This window comes from Pleurodeles waltl, chromosome 2_2 (assembly GCF_031143425.1).
Source record: "Pleurodeles waltl isolate 20211129_DDA chromosome 2_2, aPleWal1.hap1.20221129, whole genome shotgun sequence".
Taxonomy (NCBI): domain Eukaryota; kingdom Metazoa; phylum Chordata; class Amphibia; order Caudata; family Salamandridae; genus Pleurodeles; species Pleurodeles waltl.
In genome coordinates, this window is record NC_090439.1 from 1,103,759,372 (window position 1) to 1,103,774,449 (window position 15,078).

At 42.0% G+C, this 15,078-nt stretch overlaps 1 protein-coding gene across 3 annotated transcripts in view; it reads left to right on the forward strand.

The window, feature by feature from the left end:
- Positions 1 to 15,078, forward strand: part of NAPRT (nicotinate phosphoribosyltransferase) — a 189,740-nt gene that overhangs the window by 83,651 nt on the left and 91,011 nt on the right. For 2 of the 3 annotated variants that reach the window (XM_069220889.1, XM_069220890.1), the window contains exon 4: positions 4,278 to 4,408. The exons of the other annotated variant lie outside the window; for it this stretch is intronic. In XM_069220889.1, the coding sequence (XP_069076990.1) occupies positions 4,278 to 4,408 (131 nt within the window). The remainder of the gene's footprint in view (positions 1 to 4,277; positions 4,409 to 15,078) is intronic. 3 annotated transcript variants of the gene reach the window in all.

Sequence of the window (15,078 nt, forward strand, 5' to 3'; positions counted from 1 at the left end):
ATATGTGCATGTATGTATAGAATTAAGAGGAATTGCCCTCGGTTGGTGAAGATTAAACTCTTTGTAGTCTTGTCGTCTTCTCCACACCAGGATTCTTGTTATCTCTGCATTCTATAGATAGACGTTCAAGGAACTATCACATTGCCAAAATTATCGATACACAAGATCACTGGAGACATTACCTTGTGGTCCAAAACGCAGCTGTAGTGTATGAGAAGCACTATACATTTTCCCAGTGAATTACCACTTACTAATAAGGCGGTAGAAAGTACTTCAGTTGCGTAGAGATTTTGCGCAAAACTCTGGACTAAATAAGCAGCTCAGGGTGCATTCTGGCACCAATGCTCATGTCACAGAAAATAAATCACAGCGGTAAGCAATTATAAAAATAAAGCAGGTGCCTCAGTTGAAGCTCTGCTTCCAAAAAGTACAAATTATCCTAAGTTCTTGCGCTTGGCAAAGGGCAACCCCTCCACTGAATGCATGCCACCCTGTGCTGCCCCAACATATACTGGTATGTACTGTATGAAGCAGCATCTAAGTTAGCTGTGTCTCTTTGTGTGCTTGTCCGAATTAGAGTACCAGGAGGTGGGCGAAGTAAAGGCTATGATAGGCCTGTGATACCTGCACCGCCGCAGGATCCGTGTATGTGTGTCAAAGTATTCTTTGTAGCTGTATTATAGTTAACACACTTTACTGTCAAAGAATCCAAAGCAATGCCTCTGCGAGACGGGTAAGCGGTCTTCTGGTGCCATGACACGCCACAGACGTTTCTTCTCTTGCAACATGCTCTTTAATTACACACTGCATAAGACAGGCTAATTAAAGAAAAACAACAAAGGAGAACCACAGGAGCCATCGTATTCAGCAAGAAACAAGAAGGCTGGCCATAACACGAAGGCGGGTTGCGGAAATTGGTTTATTTATTCAGCCATCACAGAAAGCTGCTTTTCCTGGATAAAAGCAGAACATGTCTGGGGAACTCTGGCACCACAAACAAGGTAGGTTGGGGTGGAGTAGGGGTGCTCCTTCCTTGTAAGGGAACAATTTCCCAGTAGAAAGGACATCTGTCATGTTGTGTGGTTTTGTGCACCACTGTGATGGAAATTCCAAGAATCTACATGGCTCATATTTCTAGTTAGGCAGTTTACTCATTTCACCTTTAGTTGTAATTGGCTGTAAAACTATCCATCTAGGTAGACAACCTTACATTTTGTGTTCATGTATTCAGTCAGATAGGGACCAATTCACAAAAGCAGTTATGAGAACGGAGGTAGTACTGCAGGAGTACTCTTATAAACACGCTTATATATTTTTGTGAATCGGCCTGAAATGTCCAAATCCTGATTAGTAAAAGTGCACCATCCTTTCTATCTGTATCAGTTGGGCAAGAGTTTTTCCTATGTATTCCCATTTTATTCTCATTTTAGGTGCTTTGGGCCCAATTCAGAAACTGATCTGAGTATGTAGAAACCAAAAGTATAACAGGAGCACTGCTTTACTTACTTCAAAACACCTTTATGAAATGGCTCCAAAATATGTGGAGTGAGGTTTCTTCACACTCCGTGCTCCTCATTTCAGAAGACCTCAGGTTGGAGAGACGGGCCTACGTCCGCGAGAGTTAAGACCCACCTCTTGCGTTCAGACCTCACTATGGAATGGCTACTCCATGTTGTGGCTCTTCCGTCCGGCAGCCGGCCAACCTTATGTTCTCTAATGAATGCCCATGCGCCTCCACGCACACGCGGTGGATGTCAGTTGGCGGTGGTGGAACTTGGCTGTTGGATTTACTGGTCTGCACCATTTTTAAACTTTTACAGTTTTTGACCCTCACCAGTACCCTGAGGCCTTTTGTTAGTGATGCCTAACAATTGCAAAACCTTTGATAAATAAAAGGATGAGTCCTTCTTAAGTGATGCCCAGTGGGTTATGAATCATAGCAAGCACACCAAAAATCTAAACTTGAGCATAAACGTAATCACTTGGCTGTGTGCGCTGCCTTGGAAATGCATTACTGTTCACCTTTGGCAAACGGAAACCATGCTTTACACAGAACACAACTGCTGTGGCCAAGCTGAAAAGCAAAAGCAAAATGTAGAGAACGACTAGGGCGAATGTGCGCAGATATGATTTAAGGGGATCTTGCTTGAGATGGGGGCTGTGTCCAGGGTTCAGTCAGAACTTTGGTATTAGGAATGGATTCTACTAACACTCACAACTCGTATCAAATTTAAGCTCTTATGAAGCCTCTTAAAATACATGACAAGAAATTAAGGACCTGGAGAAACACGGACTCACTATACGGTACTCAATTATGTATCAGGAAATAAACAAAAAAATGTAATGGTTGCTGGATGTAAGGAGGGAGGGAGGGGACAGTTGGGGAGTATTTAATAATATGCAAATAGGGAATGTTAACCCATATTTGGACAATTAATATAAGATATTGTAAAAAAAAAAAAAAAAAAAAAGGAATGGATTCTACTAGTCTCCTCATCTCACAATGCTCAAAGAAAGCAGCCTCTTCTGTCGAGTGTGTGGTAAGCTTTGGATTTTGCATTAAATCCCAGCCATTGCGGTTAATCATTATCTTCTGGAAAAGGAAACTAATCCAGAGGTCAGCTGGACTTACGCCATATGGACGATGGCCAAGCTGCTATACAAGTAAGAGTTAGAGTAGTCCAATTTGACTAAATATTTAGTTGATTCTCAGATATCAAGCAGTTGAATAAACTTTCGGGCGCAGTAGAACTTTGTTCCAAAACAACTCTATGCATTTTGTGTTAACAAATAAACAAACGCCAGATTTTACAGTTAATCATCAGTTGTGCGCTTAACCCGTACGTCGACTGCCAGTTCTGAATAAACTGTTTGATTCCTCTTTCTGTTGTAGCTATGAGTCTGATTTAGAGTTTGGTGGATGGGATATTCTACCAGAAATGTGACGGGTATCCTGTCTGCCGTATTACAAGTGCATTTTATTCAGTGGCACCGGTAATAAGGCGGACAGGATATCCGTCATGTTTGATACGGAGTATCCCCAACAGTCAAACTCTAAATTAGGCCCTATGTATGTTGTGGAAAATGTTGAAATCTGCTACTTATTTTGTCCCTGTGGCTGTTTTGGGTGACAATGCCATGCTTTTAGTAACCTCTGAGAAAGAAGTGACTTAATTTACAAGCCTTAATCCGTCAACCCTTGTTCCAGGACCACAGGTGTGTTTGTGGTGGCTGTGATACTAACAGACTGCAAACATGGCAGAGAGGGATTGTGGGGCAGGTTGTAGGGTGAAGATAATGCCTTGTGTTGAACTGGGAAAAATCAGATGGTCCACAAGGCAACATTCAGATCATGATCTCACCTAAAAGACGGTTTTGCCATTTGCATTAGTGTGTTGTGTTAGTTGTTTGTTTCGTGCTTTGCTATCCCTTGCTTGGCCGAAAGCACTTTCTAGGGTATCGAGTAAGTAGCCACTCTGCGTATCATTTACAGATGGCTTCATATCCTTTTGTACTAATGCATTCCTTTTGCACCTTTACATAGTTTCAGGTTTGTAAGGCAACTTGGTTATTGAATTAGTTTGTTTTCCATGTATTTTCATGGAGTTTTAGTTAGAACACAACAGAATAGTAAATCGGAGAAAAGAGGGAACAAATGAAAAGGCCATTGCACAATAAAAACACTTATCATCAAATTAGTCCAAAAATATACTGGTTTTGAAATATAAATTGCGTTCCTACCCCTTTAAAGAGAAATCATTTTATTATGACTTAGATTTGGTGCAATCATTTCACAAAGAGTAGAATTACAAAATTGTTTGCAGCTTAGGCAAATGGAGTATAGATAATGAACTATGTAGGAACTGCTGCAGATAGAAGATTTTAACCTACTTGTTTCATTTTCTGTTGCCCCACTGTAGGTAGTTTCCGTCGGGTGTAAAATATTCTTCCTGTCTTGGGTACATTGTATAACTTGCAGGTCTGCATTTCTGATGGTAACACTAGCCATATGATTCTCCACTCTGTTAGCTCAAAATATAAATCAAAATATATCCTATCTGGGTATTTTCCATAAAAGTAGTAATCCGGGTTTGTTCGTGCATATACGTTAACATCTGAAATAAAACCTAGCACTACCAGATTAGTGGAACTGCTCCCAGGCATGCAGTAAATGTGATATTGTTATAAGTATGCACATGTTATTGATTCATTCTTTCGTCCAGGTAAGGCTGACTCTGCAATTTAGGGACACTATTTTCTGCTTTTTCTCTGTCCAGTCTTGTTGCTACGAATGCTGCTAGGATGCGCTCCGCGGCTGGCCCTGATAAAATGCTACTGGAAATGGGGCTCAGACGTGCACAAGGGCCCAACGGTGGCATCTCTGCATCAAAATATTCCTACATTGGAGGTAAGTCTTCACTCTTCTGCTTCACCCTGTTCCAATCCGTATCCTACTGCTTCCACAACTCCAGACAGGAGCATCATAAGATTGGTCATTAGAGAACCCCAGTGGACTTGGAAACTTAGCGCAGGGTGATTGTAGGTGAAAGAGGGTTGGATGCTGTGTTACTGAATCTCACACAGAGTCCAGCATCCAGCAGGCCTGTGCATTCACACACATGTAAATTCAGTGAAAATCATTCACGAAGTGCTTCTAGGAGATTGCATTAAATAGTAAGAGCCAGGGCATTACTTTTCACAACCAGCAGGCACTCCTTCATGGGGTTTTCTACGATAGCGCTCTTTTGTTGTGGTGGTAATCTCATCTGATGTTAAGTTGCGGTTACCATTCCTGGGTAATTGACCTGTGAGAACTTCACATTTGTCTTTTTTCCTCAGTAGCTGTCATAAACGTTTGCCCTTTGTCTAAACGGGGTTGAAATATGCAGTTCATCGATTGCAACATCCCATACTGTATTTTTCTAAATGTTCATATCTTTTTCCAACTCCATAAATATGCCTTAAGTAGGACAATATGTTGTCAAATCTATTGTGATTACTTTCAGGTACCACAGACATGGTCCAGGCTATATTTGAATATATAGACTTGATCAAGTACTGTCTATCACACGCAAAGTTCTTCTGGGTAAACTAAGGTTCTTCAATCATTTTTCAAGCTATTTCCCATCAGTCAAGGCCAGATAACTGAAAGATCACAGAAAAACGAAGTCCAAGATAACTTCTTACATGTGGTAAACAGTTGCCAATTGGCCAGTTCTACTGGGTATTCCCATCATCGGGCTACTTGTAGTCCGTCAGGAGATTCCGGGACCTAAAGCGATACAGAGCTAAGTTTGATTTTTTTTCATAAAGTTATTCAACTCAGAGATGACTTGCGCTGTCTTATGTGTAGTGGTCAGTGTTCGTTAGTCTGTATATGATAATAGTCTTACCCCCTCCCCGCAGCCCCCAAGTGTAAAATTTAATGTCACAGATCCTGAATATTGACATTAAAAAAAAAAAAAATCCATGCCTCCAAAACGGAGGCTAGTGTAAAATAGTTATAAATAAAAAAATGATCAGGTCATATAGACCCCTCCTCTGACACGTGCAATAAGAATAACTCCCTTATCTCCCTTCAACCCCCACTCTTCCTAGGAGAAGTGTGTTCTCTCGGCTGTATCAAATTTCACATTTCAGTTCCACCCTTCTGCTTTGTGGCAAATGGATTGTTCAGGAGCGGTCCATGCCTCGCCCCCCCCCCCCCCCCCCCCCCTTTCTGCCTGATCAAGTTGTGCTGGGACAATTCTCAGCACTCTAAAGTATCCAGGGCAGGGTAACTTCCTTACCTAGCTGTCCCAAAAGGGGTTCTCAGCACGTCAGACCTCTGAGCGTCCTACAACATTAGCGTCTGCCTTTCCATTGCAGCATGTCCCATAACCTGTGCATTCCTTCAATAATAGTGGCTTGCTCTTGCCATAGAGCTTAAGACAGAATATTAAACAATTCAGTGGTTGCTAGGGTTGAGTTCATTTCTAGGCACTTTTGATTTGTGCCTGAAGTTCTTGTCTTTTCTTTTTTCTGAATTTTAAATGAGTCTATTAACATTGCTTACAATGCAGCCAAATTCATTCCAAGGTTGAAAATAAATCTTAATAAGAAAATTGAACAAACCAGTATGCGACCTCCAGCTGAGGTAGATAGGCGTGAAACGTTCTGCTTCCCAGGGCTACAAAAGTGCAACATCTATTTATTTAAAACAGAAACATGGAGCATAACAAAAGGGAGTGGCTATAAAAGAAAGGAAGAAATTGGAGACTGAAATGAATTGGGAGAACTCTGCCTCGCGTGGACTGAGGCCTTTATGGCATTGGTGGGAAAGGAAAAAGGGTGACTTAATGTTAATGGAAATAGGGAGAGAGGGCCTGGGAGTCATTCTAGATGGGGGAACCCTCTGATACTCAACAAGACTAACCTGGACTCAAGGGGGGGGGTGACGGCCAGTGGTTTTGCTATGTTGAGTTTGTTTTTGATCACTTTGTGATGCACTAGTTCACAGGCTCTTTGTGAGAGTAGCCATTAATGTGACGGTATCCTTTCCTTTCTGAAATAATGTTGCAGGATACGGAAAATTGAAGGGCTGTATAAAAAGAGCAGGGGGGTGGGAGTCACTCAGTTTCGGTTCATATATAAATATACAAAGTAAATAACATGCTGTTCAACCTTAAGCTGTGAGACCATTGTATTCCAGTCATACTCTCTATCAATGTCATCTATGCCACCAGGACTGTTTGGCTGTCTCTCTAAAATATCCTTTTCATTCCAAATAAGTTGCATATGGAGAGATTGAAGAGGTTGATATGTGATACATACTTGGGACACCAAGGTAAATGGTTATTGCTTTTAAATTATTTTCAGGGCTTGATGAAACTTTTAATAAAAAATATTATTAAATCTAGTTTTTTTGTGAAGTTTGAGTATACTGATTTTTTTTTTCTACTTTGGTTTTAAATTCAGAATAAAATGCCTCGGTTTTAAAAGTGGAGAAAGCATATTGAGCCTGATCGCCATTTCAGTGGACGGGCTACTTCGTCACAAATGCGGGGATATCCCGCCTGCCTTTTTGCAAGTGCATTATAGCCTCTGGAACTCGTAGTAAGGCAGACGGGATATCCATCAGGTTTGTGAAGGAGTGAGACTCTGCCAAGCTCTAAATCGGGCCCAATGTCCCCATTTCTTGTTACATAAAACTGCAAATATTTGTTGATCTGAGTTTTGTCTGTGTTGTCTGTAATGCAAAGGCAATTTACACTCCCCCTGTTTCAAAAGCAGCAACAAAGATTCAGATGGATTTGATCTAGGATTTTATTTTTTTTATTTTTTGTTTTTTTGTTTTTTGCTGTAATATTAAGTTTTTGGTGCTCGGACCATTTGCCAATACATTGTGGTTGGAGTAAGGAACCACTATCAGAGTTGTGTTGAAAATGTGTTAAACAAACCAGTGTCAAGGGTTATTTTATGATGCTGCATCGGATTGATGTAGCGTTGAAATTCCATGGAAAAAGCTGAGTGGTCTCCTTTCTACTGAAAATAATGAAGTGCTTAAGATTATAAAACATTGTAGCATAATGTTTTGTGTGGTGGCATGACTGCTTTTTAAGTATTTTTTTCCATGTAAGAGTAATTTGAAAGATGCAACAGCTTGGGAATATCTTGAATTGTTGTTCGATTCTAATCAAACTATCTGGTGTTGAACATGGATTGCAAACTAAGGGGGTTATTCTAACTTTGGAGGAGGTGTTAATCCGTCCCAAAAGTGACGGAAAAGTGACGGATTTACCACCAGCCGTATTACGAGTCCATTATATCCTATGGAACTCGTAATACGGCTGGTGGTATATCCGTCACTTTACCGTCACTTTTGGGACGGATTATCACTCCTCCAAAGTTAGAATAACCCCCTAAGTGTCCAATATGTGCTGACCTCTTTCCTTTGCCAGTAATGCATTTGATAATAGAGTGCCCCTCATTTAATTCAGGTTTCAGTTTCCTCGAACTGGAAGTGGATCAGGATGGAAAGCATCCTCAACTGTGTATGCATTCTGTGGACACTCTCCTTACAGTAGCAGCTTCACTCCTCAAATGTACTATTGCAAATGGAAAATATAGCTGGTTTTAGCTTCACTTATCTCTGCAGTTAGTCTTCCTTTGGTACACAACCAAATGAGCCTAGGACTGCCTCCATACCACTTAAAATCTAGTGTTCTGTTGTTTGGACTATTGTGGTGCATAGTTCACCAGCCCCCGAGCCTACCACAATCTCCAGTTATCAGTGTAATCGTCAACCCTAAGCGTGTCAGTTTCCTAGTGCTGCAACCTGTACTGCTAAGTGCTTAGCAAGTGGCTATGAAATAATGACCATTCACAAAATAAAGACCTGGGTCTTCAAGCGAGTCGGAAACAAATAGGAACACTAACTTAGCTAACGGGGTAGAACCCTTATTAAGGACACATTCCCTCACCCACCAGAGGCGGCATGCTTCATCATAGGGAATCGCCTCGCGCCATCACAGCTGATCATTGTGCGGGCTACAACTCCCTCTTGCGGATGTTGAGAGAGAGATATGGTATGTCCCTATGGTGAGCTAGAGGAGGTGAGGTGAAAGTGAAGGTGATTAAAACTGGCTACAGTGTGAGCAAATAGCTTTATTGGTGTCACCCTGGGTCAGAGTTAAAAACAATTGGACACTGCCAGAGACAGTCCTGCTTCAGTGTGTCCCTTCAAAAGGGCAACATGTTTCTGCCTATTTACCCTCAACAAAGGTGTTTTGGAATTCTTCAGGACCTATGCAAAAAGGAAATCTACTGCTCTAAAGAAAGTGTCCTTATAAAGCAATACAAAAGCCAAACAGTGGTCTGCTGTTGCATCCAAAGTGGATCCACTGCCAACCAACCTGTTGGGAAATCCAAAAATAGCTAGGTTATAGTTCAGAAGGGTGTGGTATTCAATATATTGTGCCACCAAACACCCAAAAGAATGTGACGAGACAAGATAGTACTTGCACTCATACACAGTCCACACAAAATCAGGTGTATTACAGACACCCTGATGTAATGCATGTCCAATGATAAGTCGCCACCAGGCGTTCATGTATAGACATCAATGAGATTGGGTTTAGCCGCAAGCGTCGGGCGAGGTACGTCAACTCGGGGACCCTGGTGTGGAGCTAAGGGTTCACCCTTTCCTATGATAGTGATATAGGAAAGGGTAGGAAGTAAATCTCTTCATATTCTGGCACATTGAGATGCTATCAAGTACAGAGCAGCAAAATGTCCTGTTTGGTTGTGAAAAGCATGGGATAACCGTAACACAATGTGGAGACCACCCTAGAATAATGGTGGTGAAAACAGGGATAGTAATCGGAGGGGTGGGGGAGAAAGGTAGAACCCAATGAAGTAATGACAAAGGACATGATCTCTGAGTTCAGCCAGTGTGGACCCCCCCCCCCACAGGACATATTAGGTGAGTGCAAAGTCAGTAAACAAAATCAAGCAATGCAACAGCCCCTCTCGTGGGCGGACCATAAAGTCTGCTACAATCAGACTGAGTTTCAAGTACTCCTGATGTGGAGTGCCAATGGCCATAATGTGATACAGAATAAGGGGCAGTGACCCGATGTGTTGGGTATTCAGGACGCTTTTGGTGTTTCAAAAACAAAGGAGTAGGAAGAGGACTATCCACCAATATTGGGGTCAATGGAGCTTGGAAATACGCGGAAGCTCTTCTGTGCTGGATGACTTTGGACTGTAATTATGTGAGTATGGATGACCTGCTTATCAGAAATGTACATAGATGTACAAAGTTGTGTGAGGATGTAGGGGGTCGGTAGATGATATATACATATATCTATATACAGAGATAGATAGACAGAGATAGATAGACAGAGATAGATAGACAGAGATAGATAGACAGAGAGAGATAGACAGAGAGAGATAGACAGAGAGAGATAGACAGAGAGAGATAGACAGAGAGATAGACAGAGAGATAGACAGAGAGATAGACAGAGAGATAGACAGAGAGAGAGACAGAGATAGACAGAGAGAGAGACAGAGAGAGAGACAGAGAGAGAGACAGAGAGAGAGACAGAGAGAGAGACAGAGAGAGAGACAGAGAGAGAGACAGAGAGAGAGACAGAGAGAGAGAGAGAGAGAAAGAGAGAGAGAGAGAAAGAGAGAGAGAGAGAGAAAGAGAGAGAGAGAGAGAAAGAGAGAGAGAGAGAGAAAGAGAGAGAGAGAGAGAAAGAGAGAGAGAGAAAGAGAGAGAGAGAAAGAGATAGATAGAAAGAGATAGATAGAAAGAGATAGATAGAAAGAGATAGATAGATAGAAAGAGATAGAAAGAGATAGAGATAGATAGAAAGAGATAGAGATAGATAGAAAGAGATAGAAAGAGATAGATAGAAAGAGATAGATAGAAAGAGATAGAAAGAGATAGAAAGAGATAGAAAGAGATAGAAAGAGATAGAAAGAGATAGATAGAAAGAGATAGAAAGAGATAGAAAGAGATAGATAGAGATAGATAGAAAGAGATAGATAGAAAGAGATAGATAGAAAGAGATAGAGATAGATAGAAAGAAAGAGATAGAAAGAGATAGAGATAGATAGAAAGAGATAGAAAGAGATAGATAGAAAGAGATAGATAGAAAGAGATAGATAGAAAGAGATAGAAAGAGATAGATAGAAAGAGATAGATAGAAAGAGATAGATAGAAAGAGATAGAAAGAGATAGATAGAAAGAGATAGAAAGAAAGAGATAGATAGAGATAGATAGAGATAGATAGAGATAGATAGAGATAGATAGAGATAGATAGAGATAGAAAGAGATAGATAGAAAGAGATAGAAAGAGATAGATAGAAAGAGATAGAAAGAGATAGATAGAAAGAGATAGAAAGAGATAGATAGAAAGAGATAGAAAGAGATAGATAGAAAGAGATAGATAGAAAGAGATAGATAGAAAGAGATAGATAGAAAGAGATAGATAGAAAGAGATAGATAGAAAGAGATAGATAGAAAGAGATAGAGATAGATAGAGATAGATAGAAAGAGATAGAAAGAAAGAGATAGAAAGAGATAGAAAGAGATAGAGATAGATAGAGATAGATAGAGATAGATAGAGAGAGATAGAGAGAGATAGAGAGAGATAGAAAGAGATAGAAAGAGATAGAGATAGATAGAGATAGAAAGAGATAGAGATAGATAGAGATAGATAGAAAGAGATAGAAAGAAAGAGATAGAAAGAGATAGATAGAAAGAGATAGAGATAGATAGAGATAGATAGAAAGAGATAGAAAGAAAGAGATAGAAAGAGATAGAAAGAGATAGAGATAGATAGAGATAGATAGAGATAGATAGAGAGAGATAGAGAGAGATAGAGAGAGATAGAGAGAGATAGAAAGAGATAGAAAGAGATAGAGATAGATAGAGATAGAAAGAGATAGAGATAGATATACACATACAGAGAGAGAGAGAGAATAAGTACATTTTTTATGTTTGAATAATTTAAATCTTACATAACAACACATATATTATGGCCACACAATTTCATTTTGATTAAAACAATAATAGAATTAAAATCTCATAGGTTCATTAAAAAATGTAATTGAAAATCTCAAACGGTCTTTAAAGTGACATTCAATACCAAGTTCATGATTACTCAGCAGCAGCCACTCCCAAGTTGAAAGTAACTGTTCCTCAAACCATCTCAGGTCATAAGCACAGAGGTGTCAAAAAATGGCCTCGAACACGGTCATGGACACAACGACTTATATTTCCTGGCAACTTTAATTTAAAAAAATTGGCAGCTCAGCATTATTTGGAAATGTTCTGGGAGTTAAGGCCGTGCATCAGTGCACCCTTGCAGGGCATGATGTTCATTACAAAGATCTGCTTAAGAAAGACCCGCCGCTCCCTGCGCGGGCCACAACAAGTAATATGTGCAAGTGATTCTTTCTCACGGTCACATAGCCTGCACCTGTAATTCAGGAATTGTTGGTTGTAACAAGATATCCTTAGCTCTTTCATTTGGAATAATAAGACCCGCATGTGAATAATGGATTGTTCAGGTGATTTGCGCAACAGCTCTAATGCATACCGCTGAGCAGACTTGGTTACGAGTTCATGGTATAATGTGAGAACCTATTGTTGGCCAGCTCTGAAATGTCAACGGACCTGCTGAGCAAGAACACTTGTGTTTTTAAAGTCTACTGTAGAGCAACATATGTGAAATGATTTTCCCACATTGACTGAATCTCTGTCAAGGACCTGGAGACAAAGTATGAGGCCCATGAATCTGGGGCACCTGGATAAAACACCATGACTTGGAAATGGCGCTGGGCATAGAAGGATCCTCTGTCACCCAGACTCAAAGCCCCCTCGCCCCCTCTCCCCGAACTCACAAACGTTTGCTGGGAGTACAGTTTCCAGGCTTTTGTAAAAACTCTTGTAAAACCTCATAGTTGTAGATATACACCGTTGCAATGGTTTACAATTGTGTGTGCACTTTTTTTACTTCTTTAAGAATTGGGCACCTAATTCATTTTCATGTTGCCCCTAACGTTCTCCATAATGGTTTTACACAGATTCTCCATTACTAATCTTTTGTTTTAAGTATTGGCATTTATCAAAAGCAGTCATTTTAGTAAATGACGCATCCCAACAATGGTATTTATAGTTGCACAACACATTAGGAAAATTTTATTTTTCAAGTTGCATTTTTTGAGTACATTTTATTTTGAAAGTAAATAACCAGCAATATTTCTTTCAGACTTGTGGCTTGTATATGCATATAATCAGAGAGCTTTCTTGGAGAATAATATCCTCATACTATTCATTTTTGTAAAAGTTTAATGTTTTTACACTGGTGCTACTGTCAGTAATACAATCTGAGCTCACAGCTCACTGCATTTCCTTAGAGTTCTCATCCTAATAGTGAAAGCTTTTCATTTATGTATCATATAATCAAGTTTGAACAACCTAAATGATTTTGTGTCTTGCCGACTGTTTCTTCCTGCCTTGCCACTCCTGTCCGTCCTCCTCCTACCTGCTGGCCCCTTCCACCTCCCAGGACTATTTTATGTAGGCCGTTGCGTGGCCTCTATGAGCAGGCCTTGACCTTGTTGTCTAGGTCACTGATGTCCTGCCGCATCACTCTCCCACTTGCCTTCACTCTGCCTATATACAGGGAACCTCAGCGCTTTAGTACTTGATTGCCTTAGCAACCTCTTGCTTCCCCTTGTTCACGCTTCTGTTTGCTTTTGGTTGCCATAACAACCACTCGCTTCCCTGATTTTGCATCTCACTGACACGTTTCCTCCAGCCTTGCTACTCCTGCCCCACCATTCCTCCTCACTTCCTCCTCCCTGCCGGCCCCTCACACCTCCCAAGGCTATTTTATGGAGGCCGCGGCACCAAAAGCAAGCCTGTCTGTACCTGGACCGCGCCAGGACTCCTAGTCCTCCCACCATCTGATGCTACACCTCTGAGGAGCTCATGCCTGGACCCAGGACACTGCAACAACAGCTGCTTCCCGTCCTCTCTGTGATCAACTAAAGGACCCTTCACATGCCACCACTGCCACATCTCCTGCTACACAGGACCACCAGCCCACAATGGACTCCATGCCGCTTCCGTCCAGAAGACCATGAACAACCTGAAACTGCTCCTGTGCATCCTGCTTAACTCCTACTCCAAACATGCCACAGAAATCAGGGACACCATCTCCACCTTCACCTGACGTGGCCTTCATCACCAAAACATGGCTCAACCGCTCCTCGAACCCCCGACATCGCTACTGCCACTCCTGACAGTTACAAGATGATACACTGATACTGCACCAACAAACATGGGGGAGGGGGAGCATCACCGTCATCGTCAAAGAAACCATCAATGCACCATCACCAAGATGACCCACGCCCCACATGGAACACCTCAACTTCCAACTTCAGGCTGACTCCAATACCACAATGAGAGGTACCCTCGCCTACAGACCTCTGACAACCCTTCTGTGATGCAATCTATAACCACATCGCCCCCTAGCCATCGGCTCCCACCACTGTGTCCTACTCTGCTATCTCAATTTCCACGTTGATGATCCCAGCGAACTGGTCACTGAACGCACGCAAAAAGCCAAAGACCTGCAGTGACGGAAACAAATTCTCCCATGTCACAGAACTCACCTGGACCGACCACACCATTGTTCACTTTTACCATCTCCAACATCCAGCATACCATCACCAAGCATCTCAGAGCGACCCACCACAGCTGGGGCAAGGTAACCGAAACACAATGGACACAGACCTTCAGCACCACATAACCCGACAATTGAGCAGACCCTGACCAGACTGCCCAGAACTTCTCTGCCAGGATCACCAATTGCACCAACATAGTGGCCCTGCTGAAACCAACAAAAGCCAACTGAACTTCCAAACAAGCCAGCTGGTACACCCCAGAACTCAAAACCATCAAGTGCAACGGCTATTGACTCAAGAAGCGATTATGCGTTACCATAGACTCCTCTGACTCCGCCGCTCACAAAGCAGCCCTCAGCAACTACCACCTCCTTATCAAGGAAGCCAAGAGATCAGCCATCACAGCCTGCATTGATATAGCGGCCAACCACATGAAAGAACCCTTCTAGATAGTCAAGAAAGCCTCCATCCCGATAGCCACAGAGAACACCATCCACTCCTCCCAAGAACCCTGCAACACCCTCTCGGACTACTTCCACAGCAAGATCGACACCATCTCTAACAACTTTGACCCCCCCAATCCAAGACTCCCAACCTCAACCCACCTGCAAACACTAACCGGACGTTCACCACCTGGTCTCCGCTCACCACTCAGACCACCACAGCCATCCACCCCGGGGCACCCACCGACCTCTGCCCCACCATCTCTTCAACCTCGGAACCAACCCAATCAGCACAGAACTCACCGGCATCCTCAACACCTCCATCACCACAGCAACCTTCCCGGTCAGTTAGAAATATGCAGATGTCAGACCCTTACTAAAGAAGCCCCCTACCGACCCCAGCGACCTCAAAGACTGCTGCCTGATCTCCATGCTCCTCTGCCCAGCC